Source organism: Phoca vitulina, unplaced genomic scaffold (genome assembly GCF_004348235.1).
Source record: "Phoca vitulina isolate PV1807 unplaced genomic scaffold, GSC_HSeal_1.0 scaffold24, whole genome shotgun sequence".
Classification (NCBI taxonomy): domain Eukaryota; kingdom Metazoa; phylum Chordata; class Mammalia; order Carnivora; family Phocidae; genus Phoca; species Phoca vitulina.
Window position 1 is genome coordinate 18,284,320 of NW_022589727.1, and position 23,819 is coordinate 18,308,138.

General features: G+C 40.4%; 1 protein-coding gene across 1 annotated transcript in view; it reads right to left on the reverse strand.

Moving 5' to 3' along the window:
* The window catches only part of LAMA3 (laminin subunit alpha 3), a 254,797-nt gene that overhangs the window by 106,013 nt on the left and 124,965 nt on the right, over positions 1-23,819 (reverse strand). Inside the window, exons 20-29 of the mRNA XM_032421296.1 lie at positions 22,183-22,315; positions 20,166-20,308; positions 17,778-17,875; positions 17,131-17,284; positions 8,238-8,398; positions 5,157-5,265; positions 3,276-3,373; positions 2,234-2,378; positions 463-589; positions 236-375 (exon numbers count right to left, since the gene is read on the reverse strand). Coding sequence (XP_032277187.1) covers positions 236-375; positions 463-589; positions 2,234-2,378; positions 3,276-3,373; positions 5,157-5,265; positions 8,238-8,398; positions 17,131-17,284; positions 17,778-17,875; positions 20,166-20,308; positions 22,183-22,315 — 1,308 coding nt within the window. The remainder of the gene's footprint in view (positions 1-235; positions 376-462; positions 590-2,233; positions 2,379-3,275; positions 3,374-5,156; positions 5,266-8,237; positions 8,399-17,130; positions 17,285-17,777; positions 17,876-20,165; positions 20,309-22,182; positions 22,316-23,819) is intronic.

Consider the following 23,819-nt stretch of genomic DNA (forward strand, 5'->3'; position numbering starts at 1 on the left):
CTGCCAGGGAGTTTTTTCTTCCTAAACACTTACTCATTATGCCAACTTCCCTTGACCTTAATTGTCACCTGCTTCTTTTTTTTTTTTTTTTGCAAAAGGTAGCTATAAAATTTAAACATTTTTCTATAAGACTTCAATTCCTTGGAGGAATTACTGTCATGAGCCAAACAGGTACAGAGAATGGCTGGCCAAGGCAAGCACATGAAGAGCAAGCTGAGGGAGAAGTAGACCATACCAATACTAAGGACTTTCCTTCTGGAACCTTCACAGTCACAGCCACCTCTGGCTCTGAGATGTCAAACTCAACTTGATCTTCAGCAATGACTTGGTCCCGGCAGCCAAGCACATGGGGGCAAAAAGAGGCACGGAAGACACCTGGAGGCAGAGCGAGAGGAGTTCCTGTCATGGTCCCGGAAGGCCCAGCTGGGTACGCAGCTATGGCGTCTGCTCCCCGATGCTCACCTGGCCACAGCCGCCCTCCGTCCACAAAGACCTGTGTGGGAAATGTTGGGTGTGCTGCTTGATAAAAATGGATGACAATGACATACCGGCCTAGGTGTGGTACAAGTCCTCGCAGGGTCACTTGGTTCTAGGTAGGAAAAAGAGGATAAAATAACTTCTCAAGTTGCAGAGCTATGAACATTTAGAGTTTAAAAACCAAAACCATCTAGATATTTAACCAGGTGAAATGAAAACCTATGGTCACACAAAACTTTCACTTGAATGTTGACAGCTGCACTCTTTGTAATCAGAAATCCTGGAAACAAACCAAATGACCTGCAACTCAGAATGGATGAACCAACAGTGTGGTCAGCCATAAATGATGTTGGAGGGAATGTAATTTGGTACAATTACTTTGGAAAACTGTCTGGCAGCTTTTACCAAAGTCAAACATGTCACTGAGCAATTGCACTGTTAGGTACGTACCCAGTAGAAATGCATAATGTTTGCCAAAAGGCTGTGCGAGAATGTTCCCAGCGTCCACATACTGCTTGGAATAACCGAGTAAGAAAGACTCAGGCTCCATTTCGGATGCTTGACTGATAGGTGTCAAGCCCCATCACTCATCTTTAATCTTTTGCCCCACACGTGCACAAGCCAAGAAGGCCCAGGTGCACATCCCTTGTCACAGGCAGGAAGTTCAAGCCACACTAATTCTAGCACATGGGAAGGGAGTCCTCACCTTGCGCTCCTCCACCTTCCCCTCACCCCTGTCCAACCACAGTGAAAACCAGAGTCATGCTCCCACTTTTGCTCTAGCTTGAGTGTGAGCCCTGCTCTCTCCAGAAAACCTCACTCTGTGAGATGTAAGTCTTTTCAAACCCTCAAAAAAACAAGAAAAACAGCAGCAATAAAAGATTATCTTCATCTTTCAGTTGAGAACTGCGACTTGAAGAAAGCAAATAATTTGATAAACGTCATAGTCTAATTTAAGAGCAAAACCAGGACTAGAACTCCCTTGTCATAATTTCAATTCATCACCCCCTATGATTCTGGGTGGACTTCCCCATACAGGCTCTTATTAAATTTTCTCTCTCAGATCCTGTTCGTTTTCTAACTTGATGCAATGTGAATGGATATGAGCCATCTCTAGGATTAAAAGGATATAATATCATCAGGGCAAATTGTAAGTCCTGCAATTTCATAGTTTACGGTGAAAAAAATACAGTCCCTTACTATATTTCACCTTCATGCTATTGATTATTAATCAATAAATGTTTATTGAGAATTTCCTGCCTGCAAAGCATTTTGCTGGTAGTTGGGGATGCAAAAACTCTGTTAGCCAGAGCAGCTTTTGCAAGTGCTTACATTCCAACTTGGGAAGATAAGTGATCATCTCAACAATGTTACGTAGCAGTAGCCCATGAAAATATGACCTATGACAAAATGGGCCACGAGAAGTTGCCAAATGACTGTGTAGGTAGAGATACAGAAAGAAAAGAGAACATCAGGATGGGGTAGTCATAGACAAGATTAGCCAGATGCCTCACATCCAGGATTCTCCACAGTTGAGAGCAGAGGGCCTCAAACTTCAGGGGCATCCAAATCCCCTGGAGGGTTTATTAAAACACAGATTCCTGGGCCCCACCTCCAGAGTTTCTGATTCAGTAATTCTGGGGTGGGCTTGTAAACATGCATTTCTAACAAGTTCCCAGGTGATGAGGATGCTTCTGGTGAGGGCCATGCTTTGAGAACCGTAATTCAGAAACAACACCCTTGAGGGGAGTCCCACCTGTGGCGCCTTCAAGGTGACTCCAGTAACAACATCTGCAGAAGGCGAAGGATCCTGGGGCAGGAAAGGGGAAGACTCACCACTCGGGACCTCCAAAATTAATGCTGTTGGAGGAGTTTCAGGGACCAGGGAGACACAAGAGGCACTGAAAAAAAAGAATATTAAAAAACAACCGAAAATGGAAGAACCATCCATTGGTGAAGATAGCGACTGTGAGCAAAAGACTGTGTGACATCAAAAGGATCTAGTCTCGAGAGAACCACAGGACTGTGGAGGGATCTTTATACAAAGACACTCAGTGTAGTCAATTGGTCAAGTGTATTCCAGCAAACCTGCTCAATACAATGAGCTAAAACAGAAAGAAAATCTTAATTTTGAAAAATAGTAACCAGACAGAAACTTTCCCTCCTAGAACTAAAATTCATGTTAAATGGGGTCAATGCAATGAAACATTATTATTCACCTCTAAATATAAATGTCAACATAAAATCATATAAAAACAAAGAAGACAAATGCACATCACTTCTTTCAGGCACAGGCAGATTTCACTGTCTTGGTGGCTTCTATAGGCCTAACCATATGCCCAAGATTTCACGACTGTGTCTATAAATTATTTTTGAATCTACAACGAAACAACCCTCCTGAAACCCCGATAATCACTGGTTAGCTAATCCTCATAACACAGTGATGAGATGGGTCATTATTTTCACGGTTTTTTAAATGAGGAGCCTCAGACACAGAGATTAAAGGATTGGAACAAAGTGAGTCTTTGGGAGGGCTCAGAACAGCACTCAGTAACTGCCCTTGAGGGCAAAGCTTAACCATTCCCCCCTGTTGCTACTGTGTCAGCTTCCTGATATTATGGAATCCTGGAAAGACTGCTGGGGGAAATGATTTAACTGATTTTTTATTTTAACCCATCATCAGCCTTTAGTACCTTGGCCTACGATCCCTTCTGACATTAAGCATAAAGTCGCAGCCTTACGAGCATTATAGTACCACTCAGAGCACAAACAAGGGAGAAAGGAAGGAAAGCCATTACCTTTGATTAACATAACCGCAGTAAGTGGCAATGCATTTGACTTGAGGTCTCAAGTACTCAGCTGCGAATTCTTCACTGGGTATGATACAAACCTGATGCTGTTGAACAAACACAACGCAAAAAGGTAACATCACGTTATCGGCAAAGCCGACGGTCTGGTCAAACGTACTCTTAAAAAAGCTGTTAAGTAAAGAAATTACAATAGCTATTTTAAAGTAGAAAAAACTGCAGAATGGCACTCCCTATTGCATCATTATGTGCCACAAATCCTTTTTACTGTCACACAGGATCAATGCGTGAATGTTCTTGGAATAGCAATATGAATAAATAAAATCATGAAGTTCAAAAACAGTGACTCTTGGTGCCTGTTTTTCTCTCCTACCCTGGGCTGATGCTGGCTTTTCAAACCCCTCGGCAGGGAGAGGGGGTACGTGGTAGGCAGCCAGGGAGCCTGCCTTTCAGAGCCTGTTGTCTGTAGCTCCTGCCACAAATACTCTTTCTTAATAGAGGACGACCTAAATCTCAGGCACATTTGGACTTCACTGAAGGAAGTGTCTCCAGAGCTAGTTTTTGAGTCACACCAGAAACTCAGTTATTAACTTATCAGTACATTTTATTTTCATCAAAACTATATTACCAGCTTGATCACAAACCCATTCAGTAACAACAAAACTTTTTATTGAACACCTACTACATGCCAGGCACTAAGACTAAGGGATCCCACAAGACCAGGATGGAAAACACCCCTGCCCTCATGAGCTTATATTCTAGTTAGACATCCAAATGATATTAGAGTATTTCAAAAAGGGCAAACTTATGCTTAAAAGATGAAAACTGGGTCACTACATCAAAAACTAATGATCTTTGTATGGTGACTAATATAACGTAATAAATAAAATTAAAAAAAAAAAAAAAAGATAAAGACTCAGCCCTGTTATAATTCCCAAAGATGAAGAGGTTAGATTCACTCGGATTGTTATCTTTAAAAAGAGAGCCACAATTTTTAAAAGAAAGTCTTAAGCTATTATATAATTTATGTAATAACTTTTAAAAACTCAATTCCAGATAATTCTTAAGAGAAGGCTCAAAGTTTTTAATACTGTCAAGCACGAATATTTAAAACACATTAGAACAAGCTGGCCTAGCATTTCTCAGAGTGTGATACATGCTTAATATTAGCAGTGACAGGAAGTTGCTTCATACTTAGATAATCTTCTGTTCTCTGAGACATTTATTATAAATCTGGCCACCCTTTCCTAGCCCAGTCCCACTGCCTGTGTTTATCACAATTCTCAATATTTAAGTTGTGCTATTAAAAGGGAGGCATGAAGACATTTAATCTGCCAAACTTGGTATTTTTAACTCTTAATGGTATATATCTAATTAACTGAAAAATATGCTTTTTGAGATAGAGTAACAATAGTCTGGAAAAGAAATACTAGGTCATTGCAACCTTGAAAATTCTGAAGGAGTCTGCCAAGAAGCTAATAGACATAATAAAATAGTAAAATGGGCAAGAAAATAAACAGTAACTAATGGCATTTCTATACACCAGCATAAAAATAAACTAGGAACTATAATGACAAAAGAGATTTCACTCATAATAGTAACAATGAATAAACAATAATGAAATAGAGTTCTGTGAGATGTGTTCAAACTTAATGAGCAAACTTTACTGGGTGCTATAAAAAAAAGGCTCAAACAAATGAAGAGACAAGATAAGAGTTCCAGATGGGAAGAAAACACATCATTAAACTGCCAATTCTTCACAGGTTCATTTTATAGATGGAATACAAACCCAGTCAAAGTTTTCGTAAGTTTTAAAATATAGAGATATCACCAAAATGCTTCTAAAATTCAAAGGGCAAAAGAGAAGCATACCAGAAGGAACTGGGCCCTGTGCGCTTTGAGCCGAATGCCTGCATCTGCTAACAGCTCAAACACAGCGAGGCGACTCCTGCCATCAGTCACGACACTCCGGCAGAGGACACTGTGAGAGGAAAGAGTGTGCTTAGCCTGACTCCTCTTTGGTCTCCCTGACTCCGTGCCTCCCTGTGCGGTAGCTGATTGCTCTTCTGTTTCTCCTGTTTATAACCAGGTCACTGACAGTACGTTTTCCGGCACAATGAGTTTAAGAGAGATGCAGTCCACAATCAGTACAAGAAAAAGAACCTTCTGACTGGGGCACATCTCAGGGCTAAAGGCCTTGTTCACTTTTTCCACCCAGCTTTATGCAATACTTTGTCTAATCATTGGGAGAAAAAGCCCCCCCGCCAGGGTCAATAATGTCTGATCTCCAAGACACAACCTTCTTGGAAATTTATCAATATTCTTGGTACCGTCAGTGATTAAAGTTGCCTATTGGCCTCAAAATGACCAATGATATACCACACCACTCAGCACTGGGGCTGGCCTTACTCCAGTCATGAGAAACCAGAGTTTGCCACTGGAAGCTCAGTCTGCTCCTCCCATCCCTCCTTCCTTGTTGTACCAGCTGCGCTCCTTCCTTCCACCCCATCAGGTGAAATAGAGTTCAGAAAAAAAAAAGAAAGAAATATGGAGTTCAGGAACATTTAAAAGGCCACGGTTTGAAACCAAAGAATACACCCTAACCCATTAAGGAAGTATTTTTTGAGGAATGTTTCTGATTTCATATCCTGTAGCAACTTTTCTGTCTGTAGATATAATTTGGAAAATAGTTCGGAGGCAAACTGAAAGAAATGACCATCTCTGGGAAATATTTGAAATAATTTATGCAATGACTTTTTGGTAAGGATTAAAATGAGATAGTATATAAAGAGCCACAGTCAGAAACTCAAAGAACAGCTGTTTTCTTTTCCCTTTTGAGCACGTGTGTGTGTGTGTGTGTGTGTGTGTGTGTGAAATTAAAATGCATTCCTTTTGGTTCAAGCATAATCCTGGGAGTTAAATATATTAGGTGATTGACTAAGATTTGGTTTTATCCATATCCTTTTAAAATTCTTACTAAGAATAGACTAATGATAATAACTGGATTGATTTAATCATGAGTGAACATCTCTTACAGAAGGGCGATCAGATTTATCACAACACTGTTTTGAAAAGTGGTATTTTAATTAGCACCACTACTCTTCTGTTGGGATATTTTTTTAAATAACACCATTAGAACTCACTTGAGAAATGCTAAGAAAGGTTCAACCCTCAGCAGGAGAAGCTGCAATGTTGAAAGGGCCTGTCATTTGAAATAGGCTTTTATGGGTCAAATACTTTCCAAATGCACCACATTTTTGGACTACAGTACTTACAGCCTGTTCATTTTCACTTGTCCACGTGACAGCCAAAGTAGAGAAGGAAGAAATATTTTAGACTAGTGAAACAGTATCACGGGGCGTTCCTGGAAATAGTTAAATACAATAAAAGGGAGTCCTAGTCTAATACAACCCTGTCTTGGAATTCTAATGTCCCTGGTAAAGAAGAACTTGGTGCTGTCGTGTCCAGAGCCAAAGTGATCTACAGAATACCGCACAGTTGTCTGCCCCAAAAGCCATTCAGACAGAGGTCATGAAACCAAGCTCATGGTTTATGGAATCCTGGAAGGGTGCCCTTTCTTTCTTTAGCTTTGAAACCACTCCTCTGCTTGGTCTAGATGTTCTCAGACTCTTCTGAGATGGGTCAGAGAGCCACCAGGGACATTAGGAGTGTTTCCTCCTGGGCCCTTAGCCATCGGCACCTTGTATCCTGTGGAGCAGGGATCAAGCGACATAATCTGGAAGGTGGAAAGAGTCAGAGGGCTGAACCAGAGGGTGAACAGGGTCTGGAGAAGCCCTGCCCCAGCCCTGTGGCCAACAGTCTCCAGGACTTGGGTGGTGAGGTGACTCACCCACCCGGGAGTGTACATTCCAGTGGTTGCTGATGTCATCCACAGATGAAACTAACATTTTTAGGTAATGAAAGAACATTCTGGGGCACTTTTTTGCCCCATTAAAAGTCCAAATGCAATTATATTCTTTGTTGTTGTTTTTTTAAATCATCACCCCAGAAAAAGGGGCTGATTAGATTTTTTTAAAGATTCTTAAAAGAAGCCCTCACAGTTTCCTTTTTAAGGTTGCTGAGAGCATGATGTTAACTCAATAACCATTTCATTAAGTCTCATAAAAGTTTCCATTCTAAGCCCCTAAAAGTAACTCTTTCCATAAGTTCTTTTATTCGCAAAACAGGGAAAATGTCCAACTACTTCAGGTCATTTGGAGTTTGACAAAAAGTCATAGGCAAGTCGTGGTAACAAAATTGTTTAAGGCCTTGGCCAAGAACTGGGTGCGTTCACTGCAGTTCTCCACCTGCTGTCTAAAGGGACAGACTCCCAGTGCCATTTATTATACAATTAATTTCATGTTGAAAACACCCCTTGCACAGATTCTTAAATTAAAGCATATTCTGGACATTTGCATAGATCTTGAAAGAGTATACAAAGAAAACAATTTTTAATAAATCTTTGTCAAAGTTCTTGGAAGAGAGTAACTGAATCAGGGTGAATTTTTAAATACAGCAATCAGGGTTAATTCTTTTTCACCTGATGATCATCAAACATTAAGTATTCCCAGTCTCCTAAGGGCGTGTTGTGAAGGCAGTTGTGACGGAGTCTTTTCTCCTTTCCCATGCGCCCATGTGCTCTACCCAGCATTTGAGGCGAGAGCACTGAGTTCCCTGAACGACTCAGGGTTGTGGTTGCTTCATGGGAATCTGAGCCAAAGTGGTGAGTGGAACACCCAGCTTTTCAAGAAAATGCAACATTTTCAAGATGTCCACAGAGAAGCCTTCCAATACTACACTGGGGGTGACACCCGAGAGCATAGTCTCCTGCTTGTTTTCAAGATCGGCCTCAAAAAGAACACAACTTCCCAATCCAGATAAAAACCAAAGTTCCCAAGGCTGACCTCCGGATTGTTCCAGTACAAAGGAATCCCCCATGACAGGACTGATTACCTGTACTTGCAGCTGTAGATGTTCACCTGGCTGACCAGAACAGACCCAGAGCTCTCCATGTGCACATCAACCACAGACAGCTGGTCTACCTCTGTGGCATACTCGACCACGACCACGTAGTTACCGACCTGTGGGACCTGCAGCCGCAGGTGCAGGTCCACCTGTGAGAGAACCCGAGCACATGGACGTGAAATGTACTGGATGCATTTACATAGGCGACAGTGAAACCAGGGCTAAGCAGACACCAGGAAATAGTTTTATATGTTATCATAGTAAGGAACGTGGTCCTCTAGGTAGGAATGCCAGATAAAATACAGGATGTGCCATTAAATTTGAAATGCAGATAAGCAACACATAACTATTATTTATCTGCAATTCAAATTTAAATGGAGCATTCGTAGTTTTATTTTCTAAATCCAGCAACCCTAATTATAGGGGCTTCTACTCCTTTCACCCATATATTTTTCTTGTTTCTCAAGGCAAAAGACACTCTAAAACTTGAGGTAAAAAAGAATCTCCAGTGGGTGATAAGAGGAATAGAAGTATGCCTTGAGGCTCTTCTGCTGTTCTTCAATTTAAAAAATGAACTTAAAATTTTGTGGATGCAGATAATGAGAAGTGATACATGCACCCCACTCCTGGGACAGTAACTAATAATAGTTTGGTTTCCATACTTCCAAACCATTGTCCATGTCTGAAAATACACACGCGTGTACTTTTCTTTTTTTTTAAAGAAAACTGCTCATAGGGGCGCCTGGGTGGCTCAGATGGTTAAGCGTCTGCCTTCAGCTCAGGTCATGATCCCAGGGTCCTGGGATCAAGCCCCATGTCAGGGTCCCAGCTGGGCGGGGAGTCTGCTTCTCCCTCTCCCTCTGCCTCTCTCCCTGCTTGTGCTCTCTCTGTCTCTCTCTCTCTCTGATGAATAAATAAAATCTTTAAAAAAAAGAAAAAAAGAAAAGAAAACTGCTCATAATAAGCAATCATGGATGCTTTCGTGCCATCACGGCAGAGCTGAGTAGCTCCGACAGAGGCCATACGACTCTCAAAGCCAAAAATATTTACTATCTGGCCTTTTACCAAAAAAAAAAAAAAAAAAAAAAAAAATGCCCACACATGGTTAGGAGCTTGGAGTCTGGAATCAAACTGCCTCCAGCCGTGTGACTTTGAGCAAGTTACTTAATGTCTACACGCCTCCGTGTCCTCCAGTGTATGAATGAAGGTAACAACAGTACCCACCTCTTAAAGTTATTATGAGCATTAAATGAATTAATATATGAAGAACTCTTAGAAATGTATTTGGCATGTCACAAACACTACATAAACACTACATACTATGATGATTATAATTGTGATTATTGCCTTTTGCCATGACTTGCTTTTTTTTACTCAACAATATTTTCGCTGTTCACAGCAGCACAAGCAGATAAACTTCATTTTCCTAATGGCTTCCTACCATTCCATTTGGTATGAGCATAAAATGATTTAACTAATCCCCAACTGATGGACACTTAGGTTGTCCCTAATTTTCCCTATAACATATAAAGCTATATGATGATATATATACATCATCATATATATGCATATATATATGCATATCCTTAGGCTAGTATTTCTGTAAGATTCCTAGAAGTAGAATTGCTGAGTCAAAGTATATTTGCATATTGAATGTCTGAGCCAATATTAGAACTACATTCTGTAGCAGTTTAACCCCCTTCAGTCTGTAAGCTCAGGCTCAGCCAAGTTTTACCACACTTAATTAAAATCCTCCTGCCCCTTGCCTTCAGGAAATTCACATTTACTGTTCTCTCTGCACAGCCCTGAGCCACACAACTAATATTTTCCACAGTGATTTTTCTATCACTTAAATAATAGAAAGACTTCCCTCAGGGATAAAAAAAAAAAATGGATTATCCACACCACTTTTCCACTCTGTTACAGAGTGAAATATTGGTCCATGTGTGCAGGTTATTACCAGCATTTCTCCCCTGGGCATCTCCAAACAAGGGTTTGTCTGTCTTCACCCACCATAAAGCCCACACAGGCCAATGATGTATTCACTTTTCTCCCAGAAGTTATTATTGGCTGCCAGTTTTATCACAGCACTCTATTATAAATTTCTATTGTTCTTTCCACTCTGAGTCCTATAGATTGATTTTTTGGAAGACTTGTAGGAAGGCTTTTGAATACATCTGTTGGTAAAAGTAGGTTTTGGGAAACTCAGATAAAAGACAAATCATGGCAAGTAGAAATTTTATTATTTGCTGTTTGTTATCAGTGATTTATCTTAGTAAAAGGAAACTTCATCAGAACCAGTGTCAAACTGGAAGGATCCTTCTGGTTTTATGGCATAGAACAGCCCTCACCTAGTTGTGAGTGTTTCAGATAAAGACATAAAATGTGGGCATATCAAATCTGATGCTTACACAAAGCTAAGAGGGATGGTGAACATATCTGATGTCAAAATGAGTCTTCAAAATGATTTGGTCAACCTATACTTATTAAACACCTACCCTATGCCAGCTCACCTGATGGGCATACAATGGGAAACAATACAGACCTGGTCTCTATCCTCAGACAGACTTTAATCAAATACTTAGATAATTAGACCAACACACTGTAAAATTATATGTATGACAAATGTTCTGACTAGGTGCTCAGGAGGCTGCCTGAGCTGTTCAGGAAGACTAGGGAAGGGGGGAGACTTCCTGAAGAAGCAACAACTTAGTTGAGTCCTTGAGGACAAGGAACAGATAGCCAGGCCCCAAGGGGAGGGAAGAGCATTCAGGCAGAGGGAATATCCTGCAGTAGGAGGTTACCCTATGACATACAGTGCTGTAGGGTAGCAGATATGTAAGTCCCAGAGACTGAAGGCAGGCCACAGTGGTGAGGAACAGAGAGCAAGAAGAGCTATGATAAAACTGGGAGGTAAGAGGGGTAGCCTTAGAGACCACTAAAATCTTTTATCTCTATTCTAACAGCAGTAAGATGTTATTGAAATTTTCCAATTATGTATGGATTAGGATGGGGTGAGAGGGTCAGTGATGATTAGATATTTCTATCAACATGAGTATGCTGACAATCGTATGGAGTCAAGATTGTGATATGCAATGGGCAAGAGCCAGTGTGAATGAGCTAATTAAGAGGTTACTACAGAGATCCTTATTAAGGTGATCATATATTGGGCAAGAAAGATACATGGAGAGAAGTAGAGACATTTAAGAAAAGTTTGGGATGTAGATTCAGAGATGGGTTGTCTTTGGTGAGGGAGGGAACAGAAGAAGTCATGGATGACCCTAAGGATTCTGATTTATACAATCTGATGGATGGTGGTACCATTTACTTAGGTAGGGACACTGAAATGTAATTTGAGATCCCTCTGAGACACCTAAGAGGTAATGTCAGGAAGGAAGCTGGCTATGCTGTTCTGCATCTGAAAGGACAAGTATGACTAGACGTACCAATCTGGCAGTTATCTATGTAGAGTTGGTATCTAACACAACAGGCACAGAGGAGGCTGCTTAGGCAGAGAATATAAGGTAAAAAGACAAAGGCTAAGACTGAGCCTGAACAAATTCCAATATTCAATGGCTAGACAGAGGTTAAGCCTGTAAATGATATTCTGAGGAAGAAGACAGAGAGGTAGGAAGAGATCCAGACCACTCTTAAATTATGGAAAACAAAGTAAGAGAGTATTTTAAGATGTAAGGGGTATTCAACAAGTATTGAAAGCTGCTGAGAAGTTAAATAGATGAATAGGTGAGGAATGAAAAATATCCACTGGATTTAGTGACAAGAACATCATTGGAAACCCTGGGAAAGAAAGAAAAGATGGAAGGAAGGAAGGAAGGAAGGAAGGAAGGAAGGAAGGGAGGGAGGGAGGGAAGGAGGGAGGGAGGGAGGGAGGGAAGGTGGGAGGGTGAGAGGAAGCAAGCCAGCCAGACTGGTGTGGGTTGAGGTGTGAATGGAAGTGAAAGAATTAGAAACGGTATAGAATTATCTAATTCTTTGGAGAAGTTTGGTTGTGAAGGAGGGAAGCGTTATGGCTGAGGGACTGTGGGAAGGGAAAGGAGGGTTTTGTTAAAAAAGAGGACAGAATTTAGCATCTTTAAAAGGTGACAGTGACTTCCAGCTCAGATGGCACAGTGAATTCACTTTTTTTGCGCCCCTTCTGCTCCAAGAGATAGCAACTATGGATAAAATGTTTTAAAAGGAAAACAAAAAGATATGTTTGAGATTAAAAGTGATGGAATATAAGTAAAAAAAAAAATTCAAAATGTATGGCGGCTGAAGTCAGGGGCCTGTTGTCCTCCAAGTCTGGAAGCACGCTGTTTTGGTCAGCAGTTCAGCTCATGCAGAGTAAAGAAAACTAGAGATGCCTCATATGAGACAGTGGTCAGATCCAGGCTCATTTTTTTAAGACAAAGATAAGTGTTCCCTCAAATCATGAAAAGCTGAAAAAGTTGCTGACAATCTGCCACTTAGATTTCAGCATTATAAGAAGCTGTAGAATTTGGGAATCAAATATCAAAAATGTAGCCTCATGACCAAGAACTGATTTAAGCCACCCACTGACTCAGCATCTGAATCTGTGCTAATACTAATATCACAACAATAGAAGTGGCACATTTTAATGCTTGCCTCTGAGCTTATGGTCCAGAGGACTGGTAAGACGTTGCAAAACTACGAGGCTGAGATGGGTATAAAGAAAAAGGGAGAGGATAAAAACCTTCCATTCAAAATAAGCCAATAAGCCTGCAAACAAGATAAGCCTCCAAAACACATAAAGAAATCTAATGTTAGAAACAGGCAACAATATCAGCAATCAGAAGATGAGTTTACTTCAGATGAAATGAATTTTATGGGACAGTCTGATAAAGACTTTAAAATGAATATACTGGTCCCTAACCTGAAATCTTCAAACTTGGAAAAGGAAATTATTTTGGATCTTGTTTGGTGGCAAAACCTAATCTCACCTAACCAATTATCACTTGGTGGCAAAATCTGACTTGAATTAAGTCCATGTACACAGTCTTCATGTATTTCTCTTGGAGTGCCTACTCATGCTTTTCATTGGGGAAATATTAACATGTTTGGTTATAGGGTGTTGGCCAGGACCCCCGTGGAGATGGTGTGTGTGTGTGTGTGTGTGTGTGCACAGAATCTTAAAAATTCTGAATTCTGAAACATACCTGTCTCCAAGGACATTAAGACACTCAAAAATATAAATGAAAGAGGAATGTCTTTAAAAAGTAAATAGTTATGAAACTAAATTGACAAAAAAAACAAACAAACAAGGAAAAGTAAATATGAGGAAGAGCCAATTAGAAATCTTTGAGATTAACAGTATAAATTAAACTGAATCAATAGGCTAGATAAAATCTAGACTGGAGATAGCGAAATATTCATGCATTCTAAGGAAGTCTTGAGGAATTCACCCACAAAGTAGCACAAAGATCCAAAGAGATATAAAAATATGAAAGAGCAGTTTGGAGATTGATTGTGAGGCTCCAACATTCATCCAGTCTGATTTCCAGAAAAGAAGAATGTAAGGAATGGCAGCAAAATTATATTTGAAGTGATAACATAATGAGAATTTCCCAGGGTGAAAGATATGAATCTTCATTCTGAAAGTGTACCTGAGGATTAAATAGATAAATAGAAATAAATCTACACCTAAGCATATCATAATGAAACTTTAGAATGTCACAAATAAAAGTCCATCTTAGGATTTCTGGTTAAACATAATGGATTAAACACTTATATTTACTGATCTTCCCTCTCAGAACTCTGCAAAAATTAGAGTCAGTGTTTTTAAAATCATAAACCCACAAAGAAGAAGAGAATAGGGAAGAGGGATAAAAACCCAACAGACCAGAGAAATCAACAAAATTTTGGAAGCTGGAAAGCAGATGAATGTCAACTAATTAGACCAGAGAAAGCTGAAACCTAAGTGTCTGTATGAGCAGAGCTGGGGTGAGGGTTGGAAGAAAAGATTGAAGAAATCTCCCAAAGCATAAAACAAGATCAAGAGATTGTAAATATTGATTAAAGATAAAGAAATAAATTATCAAAGAAATAACTCAAGAAAGTTTCCCAGAATGATGGATAGAAGTTTCCAGGCTAAAAGACTGAGAGCCCAGCACACTGGCCAAAACATTATCTATATCAAGGCACATCCTTGTGAAATTTCAGAACACAAGAAATAAAGAAATGACCTCAAAAGCTTTGAGAAAGGAAAACCAGATTGCAGTCAAAGCACTGGGAACCACAATGTAACTTCTCAAGAACAGGACTTGAAGCTAGAAGTCAATGAGGAAACATTATCAAATTCTGGGGAGAAATGACTTCTAATCTAAAATCCTATATCTAACCAAGTAAAAAATCAAGATTGAGAGTAGAATAAAGATAGTTTCAGATATACAAGTTCTTAACAACAACAAAAAGTAGCTCCTATGTGACCTTTCACAGGAAGCCTCTGGAGGATATAATCTACCAAAATGAGGAAGGAAAAAAAAAAAAAAAAAAGGGAAGTTCCAATAGTCAGAAAAAAGAAGATTCAATACAACGAAGGTTAAAAAGAGAATATTTAAGACGGTGGGTGTGGTGATGAAAAATTTCAGGAAATGGCTGTACCTCAAGCCCAGAGACTATATTCCACGGTAAAGAAGAGAGATGAAAGATTCCAGGAGAGATATCTCCACGAAGAAATGGAGAAGAGAAAAAAGAAGAAAGGAAAGGAGAAGAGAGGGAGGGATGGTATGTGGTGTATTTGAATTAAGATGAAACTTACAATCTATCTGAAAGTCTGGGGAAAGGGTAAAAATAAAATTTCTAGACAACAACAAGTTGGAGATTGGTTTACAATTGGTAAATAAGAATTCTAAAGTCTGCTTTGTGTAAAAGAAGAGATCAGAATTACTGAATAACTTTAGACTTTTCTGGAAAATATATACTTAAGAGCATATGTTAAAATATTAAGGGTAACCACTAAAATATCAGAAAACAATCTATACCTATCAAAGAAGGAAAAGATAGAGAAAACTGTCTCAATCAAACAGAAGTAAGGGCACCTGGCTGGCTCAGTTGGTAGAGCATGCTACCCTTGATCTCAGGTTCATGAGTTCAAGCCCCATGTTGGGCCTAGAGCTTACTTCAAAAAAAACAAAAACACAACAACAACAACAAAAAACAGAAGTAGGAAAATTAGTTTTAAGAAGGTAAATTAAAAGCTAGTAATCATTGGATGATGGGCGTTAAGGAGGGCACTTGATGGGATGAGCACTGGGTGTTGCATGCAACTGATGAATCACTAAATTCTACCTCTGAAACTAATAATATAGTATATGTTAATTAAATTGAATTTTAAAAAGCTAATAAAATAAATAAGATGATAAAAATAAGTCCAAATATGTCTGAAATCACAAGTATTCAATAGAGGCTAAATGAATGTTTAATAAGGATAATTTAGAAAGGATTCCTAAACAGGAAGGGAAATCAAATGATTTCTAAGACCTCTTCTAAAGCATTAGTCTTTGAATTTTAGCACAATGATCTATTATAGCACTGTCCAATAGAACTTTCTGTGATAGCAAAAAAAAAAAAAAATCCTATAATCTGTGTTTTCCAATAAGGTAGCCACTAGACATATGTGAGTATTGAGCCCTTGAAATGTGGCTAGTGCAATTGAGGAACTGGATGTTTAGCTCTACTTAGCTTTAATTAATTTAAATTTATATATAGGCACATGGGCTAGTCACTGCTGTACTAGACAGCACAAGTCTGTAAGCATTTAGATAAAATGGTAAAACAGACTGTTAAATAAAACTGGACAGCCCAGGGCTGTATGTGTGTGTGCATATTTATGTATGTATATGCATATGTGTGTATGTACACAGCATGGGTTGGGAGGGACACAGAAGACTGTTAGAATGGAGTGGAAATGAGATCATTTGTTTTTCTTTATGCATATCTGTATTGCTTCACTTGTTACAACAAGTATACATATATATATTTTTTGCAAAACAAAAACTCAAATAAAAAAATGAAATGAGGACTAAAGAAATATCCTTAAAATCCTATAACAGCTACCCTGGAAATGTTAGTAATATAGTTTACAAAAAGGTACACATCTAAATATTCAGTGAGAATTAATACCATATATGTTATCAGTCTACACATTTAAGCATGAACATTGGACTCGAAGGTACAAACAGAGAATGCTGTAAAAAGTCAGGAATGGAAATATAGTAAAGGAAGTTTTTTTTTTCAGTGTCTTTTTTCTTTTTGAGGTGTTGCACTGTGTGTTCTTAGTGTTGATATACAGGATTTCTAACCCAAATCTTAAATCAGTAGAGTCTTAGATTGTTTTGAGGCTTACAAAACTCAGGGAAGAAAAGCAATGCCCAAACCTGTAGTAACCTGTCCTCTAAGCTACGAGGGAGGTGCATTCGGATGCAGCAGTTCCAGATTCTGAGCTCCAAGAAATCAGCCCTTACAAACTGCTCAGCCTGAGGGGCTGAACAGTCGGTGAGCATTGCATCCTTTTAGGGTAAGCTGTGTAGTTTCTGGAGGCCATTTAGAAAGATCTTGCCCCAAATCAGGTAGAGCAAGACACACCCTTATAAGTCTAGGGAATAAAAAGGAGAGGCTTCTGTGATTGCCCACATTCCCTGCCCTGTCTAGAAAGTGCTCAAAGACGAACCTTACTATGCTCCGTGTGGCGTAGCGCCCAGCCGCAACCTGGATCAGAGAACTCAGTACACCTATAATTAACACCTCTGAGAAATTCTTCCAGGTTCCCCTGAATTTGAGAAGCAACTGCGGCCAAGGGTTTTCAGCAGACACAGACAGAGAGGTAGTAATAGCTTTGACAATAAATAAAAGGCTGCCCCACCTCTCTCCCACTGAGGTCCGCCAGGACTGGGTGTGCGGGGGTGGGCTGCCTCACTGCCAAGGGTCTTGGCTCCCCGTCAAGCAGGAAGTGTCTGGCCTCACAAGCCAGGGCACAGGGGAATCGGGTCACTGGCAAATGCTGGTAAAGCAAGCAACTTCAACAACAACAACAAAATACAACAGTTACAACTGAGAACAAAACACAACATCAAAGTGCAATCCCCAAAGGACTCTTTCCATTCCATTCACTCCTCACTCCTTCAGCAAACTCCTACCATGTGCCTACTGGAGGAATCGGGTAGTAAACTGTCATCTGCATGAACAATAAGAAAAGGAAAGGTCCATAAACCCAGATTCTATGTTAAGCCCTTTCCCTCAGCAGATGCACAACCTTGAGGGTATTACTTGGTCAAGCATCAGTATTTCCACATACTAGAGGGTGGACGTCACTCTAAATGCCAACCACAGGGTGCAAAGTGCTCTGTGATTCTTGTATATAAGACAGTTGACGGCCTCAGAGAAAGACCACAATTAAATAATTATCCAACGCATCTTGCTGCAGTTGTGATGCTGAGGCCTCTCTCAAATCCTTGCACCAAAGGTTCCTAATTCAGAGGACCCCAATGACGCCCCACTGCCCATACTAACTTCTCTTGGGGAGGTCCTGAGTCGGCACACGGCTGGGTGACTGGCAGCTGCAGGGAGGGGGCCTCGTAGTAGTCTCTGGGAAGCAGCACCAGGTAGTCCTAGGAAATGAAGACCAAGAGGACAATTATTCAGATGATGGTGGCCTTTCTTGAGTAATAAAACAGTCAAGCATGCCAGCTCGGTTACTAATAACCAGGTGAAGCTCACTAAGTTAAACTCTCCCCAGCAGCTGCTTTGTTCTGCCCCCTGACTCACCAAAACACACAAAGCAACTTGTCCCAGGTGGGCTCCAAGCATCGGAGATAAGGGTCTCAAGGTGGACGTTTTTGTATTCACAACTCGGGGAAATTTTACCCTCCCTTCTGGATTGTGTATAAATTCAAAAATAAACAAAGATAATAAACTATCAGCTGATAATCTGGTCCTTTGAAATACCGGTTGCTTTCATCACCACACATCAGAACTCTGAATTGTGGGTCGGGCATTTCGGTTTTATTATTCCCACACCAAAGCAACGCTCGCCTGGCATGGTATAAAAAACGATGTTTTGTGATCCTGGTGAATCACAGGCTGAGACTGGCTGACTGCCTGTCCTAAGAGATGAGCGGAAGAACGTGTTCCACGGAGTGTGCCAAATGAAGCCCACAGCGTAAATCCAGCTAAACAGATCTTCAGGAAAGAGCAGAGCTCCAGGTTTCTGAGACGCTGATGGTTTGACAGCTTCAGAAGAAGGTTGGCACCACTGGCTGTGTGTGGAGGGAAGGAGGGGGGATGTCTGCCACAACTGTGAAGAGACTCATACACCGGCCATAAGGCTTTTTCTCTTGTCAGGGCCCTTAATTTGTCTATAATGGAGAAGAAGAGAAACACATGGAGAGGAAAAGTAGCAGATGGTGGCCCAGGGGGCTCCGTGGTCTACCACGGGGGTCTCACTACCTCAGTGGGCTTTAATTTAACAGTGGTTATTGTTCTCTTACTGAGTTTCCTTAGGTTGGGACCATAGCTCCTCATTGGTTTATGGTCCCATAGATCTTAGAGCAGTAAAGGTTGATAGCAGGTGTTCAATAAAATGTCTCTAGAGAAAACGGGATCATAACATGGAAGCATATATATGAGTCGCTGTACAACTGCACTAAATGTCATCAAGCATCTTCCATGCCTGTGGAGTAACATAATGACCTTCTTCCCATTAATCCAACTTTGTACCCATTATTGGCACCAATGGGATTTTCCTTGTCCTCATTTCTAATGTCTATGAAAAATTCTAAAATTTTTGTAAAGCAACAAAGCTTGCTACCAAGAAGATGCAAGAAAAATAGGGACTGGATCAATAGCATAAACTGTCACATTATCCTCATAAGATCCCAGATTTGGAAAGGACCTATCTGGATAAACATTGTCCCTATTACAAGGAAGAGGCAACTGAGGCAGGCTTGGAGTTAAAGAACTTGCCTAAGATTTGCTAACATAGCCAATCAAAAGGATTGTGCCAGAAGGAAAGGCTTACTGTTTTCCACTCTGGCCAAAACCAAGCTTTTGCCAAAGACTTCATTTTCAGAAGACTTTTTATAAGATATCAATATCTCAGATAGCAGTTTTCATCTCTTAATTCCCCATGGTTTCTCTGGCTATTCTATTAGTGTGCAGGGACAGAGCTTTGCCCCTGATGCGGGATTCTTTGTCCAAGATCATCTGTGTGGAGACTATTGCCTACGTTTGAGGTAGAAGGAGGGAATGTCAGAGAAGCACGGGCTCTCCCTTCCCTTTCTGCCACCACCAACTTCACTGATATTAGGATCTGCTCTTCTCGTAGCTTCTTCTGATTCATTCTGCACAATTCCCAGAGAGGCTAATTTTCGAAGATGTCCTTCTGATTCATAATGAAAAATCCCAAAGAAGCTTTTGAAGGGTGAGGACATATGCACATTAAGGTTTTGCATTTATTCTGATATCTTTGAGTCATTATGAGTTATGGTTGGTCTGGTTTTTTTGTCTGGGATGAGCTGGCTGAAGAATACAAAAGATATTTTAGGGGCGCCTGGGTGGCTCAGTCAGTTAAGCGTCTGCCTTCAGCTCAGGTCATGAACCTGGGGTCCTGGGATTGAGCCCTGCCTCGGGGTCCCTGCTCAGCGGGAAGCTTGCTTCTCCCTCCCCCACCCCCTTGTGCTCTTTCTCGCTCTCTCTCTCTCAAATAAATACTTTTAAAAAAAAGATATTTTAAGTTGGCTTCTCTGTCATTTGAGGGCAAATGTCACCATAGTTTCTTATGTCTAAAAGGGAGCTGCCTGTGATTTTGATATCTTATGGTCACTGTGGGTCACTGTGGGTGGGACCATGCTAAGGGGGGGGAAGAATCCCACAGAACTCTCCATGCAGGAGGTCTCTTACCAGAAGGACTCCCTCTGATTTGATACAAGCAATCCATGTCCCTGGTGCAATCGAAAATGGGTCTGCCAAACCATATCTGGGGACGGCGACAAAGGCTGGCTCCCTACTTGGTGGGAAGATGACTTCTTTGCTTTGAGCAGCACCTATCAGAAATAAAAAAAGAACTGCTTAAGGCACTTGTCTAGCAGTCACTCTTAGGATTTTGGATATTCAGTTTTAAACATTCAATTTACATCTGAAAAAGTTTAAGGTGGTTACTCATCATACTTACTGATCAGATTTATTTATTTTATATTTTTTAATTGTATGCTTGCATCGCATATGTGTAAAACAGACCAGAAAGATATTGATGTTAGCAGTGATTATACATCCTGGGATTGTGAGTACTTCTTAAATTTGTTAAGTGATTAAGTATATTAATACATGTAAACTGTCTAGAGACGTTCATTGCACATAGTAAGCGTTCAATTCATTACATTTGATATTAAATTATTTTATTCTTTTAATTTCTATTGAAGAACATGTGTTCGTTCTGACATAAGAAAAAGTTTTGGTTTTCTGTTTGTTTGTTTTCAGGATGCAAAGGTTTTCTTCTGCGTGAAACACAGAGAGGACCTCCTATAGAAGGTTCAGAAACAAACCAAACTGCTGTATCTGAGCCCACCTGAGCCTTTTTCTTCAGAAGAAACATTTGCTCCAAATCCTTGCATTTTCTCTACGAACATTCATGAGATCTAGGTTCAGGACAGGAGGCCGTGCACACAGCCAGCACGGCCTTTGTTCCCCGATGGTGGGCCAGGATGGTGGGCCGGGAACGGGAGGGATGACAGGCCAGCCAACAGGAGAACTCAGCAGAGCGCCAACAGTCATACTCAGGAGGAGGCATAGGTTACCACAGGAATACACAACCAAGGCCCCTGACTCAGATGTGGGGGCTTAGGAAAGATGTGCCAGGGGACGGGAAAACAAACCACAATGTCCTCCACCTGTTTGAGTTAACAGAGAGCAAACTGCTGACGAAACTGTCATCTAGGAGGGATTGGTGTCTATGAGAAAGAGTTTGGGGTCAGAAGATTCCAACTTGTCTACAAAGACCAGGTGTGCACTTAGGCAATTTACTAAACTTCTCAGCTCTGTTTCCTCTTCAACCCTCATCAGTTCACAAACTTGTCTTGTGAGTAAATCAATGCCAAAATACTTTGTATATGATAAGGCAAGCTTGCTAGTTCTTCATATTATTCATCATCGTCCAGCCTCACGACCTGGCTGACACAACTCAGGAGCATCATCACTGCCCCCGATGACTTTGCCATGGATGCTGAACAAAGATGCTTGTATTTTGATCTTAAATTAGATTTCTACGGGCACCATTTTGTGTCCATGTGGGATTCCTAGTGCTTCCTGGAATCTGTTGCCACGAATGGTAGAAACTCTAATTCTTGCAGAACAGACTTCCAGGCCTCAGCTCTGATGAGATCTGCCTTCTAACAGATTTCTCCTCTGCCCTCAGGAATCCTTCACCCCTCAGTGAAGTTTGCATGTTCCTCTCTGGAGTTCTTTTGGGCTTCATGCTGTACAGCATTCACCTTAAAAATTCCTCTCCTCACCCATTTCTCCTTGACCTATTTGGGGTGCCTGAAAACAATGGGAAAATTTAGGGCAGTAGGCCAAGCTCCATCCAATACCACCCCAAAGGTGACACCCACTCTACCATGAATTAGTGATAAATTAGCTTTACCTTGTGGTGATATCATAACCCCTGGGGTTCAGCCAAGACACACAGGTTGTTATATCAATTTTTTAAAAAGACAGTTAGTGATAAACTTAACAGCAAAATTTGAATAAGCAGAATGTTTACAGATTGAAAAGGTAGCAAAGACAGGGCACCTAGGACACCACCCTCATCAGACTATGCATCAGACTTCAACTTTCCTCAGAAGGTAACTCTGAAAATTGGAGAAAATATTTCACTAATTAATTATTTCTTAATCCAAAAGAGGCTTGAAAATTTACCTACCTGCCTCAGCCCAGGATGGATAAATAGACACGCGACCAGATACGGCTTCAGTTCCAGGGTTAATGTATTTCAGAATAACACGAAACAAAGAGAGACTTGACTTCCCCACATTCAACATGATCCTCACTTCATTCTGAAAAATACCAAAAAGTCATACAGTATAAGAGACAACTGGCTAAAAGAAATGCTAGCCAAACAGTGAGTATACTCCATTCAGGTTTCACTAGTGGACTTGTAATGTGCACACACACTCACTCTCTCTCACTCTCTCTCACTCACTCATTCACTCTCTCACACTCAGCAAGCACCAAATAACTACCTCTATGGAAGATGGAAATAGGCAGGCCTAACAATAAATTAAAGACACTTACAATTAAAGTTACAGTGGAAACCTGTTCCCTCAGCAACTGAGATCCTCTCTGGGCCCTTCTGGAATCAGGCAGACAGAGTGAATAGTAGCTGGACTAGTTTAAGGAAAGCAATAGTGACAGGGCAACCACCATGGGCTGGGAGAAACAAAAAGGCAGAAGAGAAGGAAAGGACAGTATTATTGGACACCACCACCCCTGTAGAAGGACCTCTCCAGGGTCCAATTCACATACCTAAAATTCTAATTTGTCACAGAAACCTATGTTGGCTGAACAAAGGTTAAAATACCCCAAACACATTAGTGATAAAATCTGGATGTAACTAAAATATGCTTAAGTCATATGCAATTGTTCTCAATATCTATCCGAAGAGAATGTGGGCTTTTTAAAAAAAATTTTATTTTTTTTTATTGTGATGAGTGTACTCTTTCAACCCCATCACCTACTTCCCCCATCCCTCTCACCCACCTCCCCTCTGGTAACCACCAGTTTGTTCTCTATAGTTAAGAGTCTGTTTCTTAGTTTGTCTCTCTCTCTCCTTTTTTTCCTTTGCTTGTTTGTTTTGTTTCTTAAATTCCACATGTAAGTGAGATCATATGGTATTTATCGTTCTCTGTCTTATTTTGCTTAGCATTATACTCTCTAGATCCATCCACGTTGTTACAAATGGCAAGATTTCATTCTTTTTATGGCTGAATAATATTCCATTCCAATAATAAAGGGGACAATCCAACAAAAGGATATAACAATTATAAATATTTATGCACCCAACATGGGGGCACCCAAATAAATAAAACAGTTATTAATAAGTATAAAGGAAATAATCAATAGGAACACAATAATAGGGGACTTTAACACCCCACTTACACTGATGGACAGATCACTCAAACAGAAAATCAACAAGGAAACAGTGGCTTTGAATGACACACTGGACTGGATGGATTTAATAGACATGTTCAGAACATTCCATCCTAAAACAACAGAATACACATTCTTTTCAAGTGCACACAGAACAGTCTCCAGAATAGATCACATATCAGGCCACAAAACAAGCCTCAACAAATTAAAAAAGATCGAAGGGATACCAGGCATCTTTTCTGACCACAACACTATGAAACTATAAATCAACCACAAGAAAAAAATCTGGAAAGAACACAAATACATGGAGGTTAAATAACATGCTACTAAACAATGAATGGGTCACTCAAGAAATCAAAGAAGAAATATTGTGTGAAGACAAAGAAAGTGAAAATACAAAGGTCCAAAATC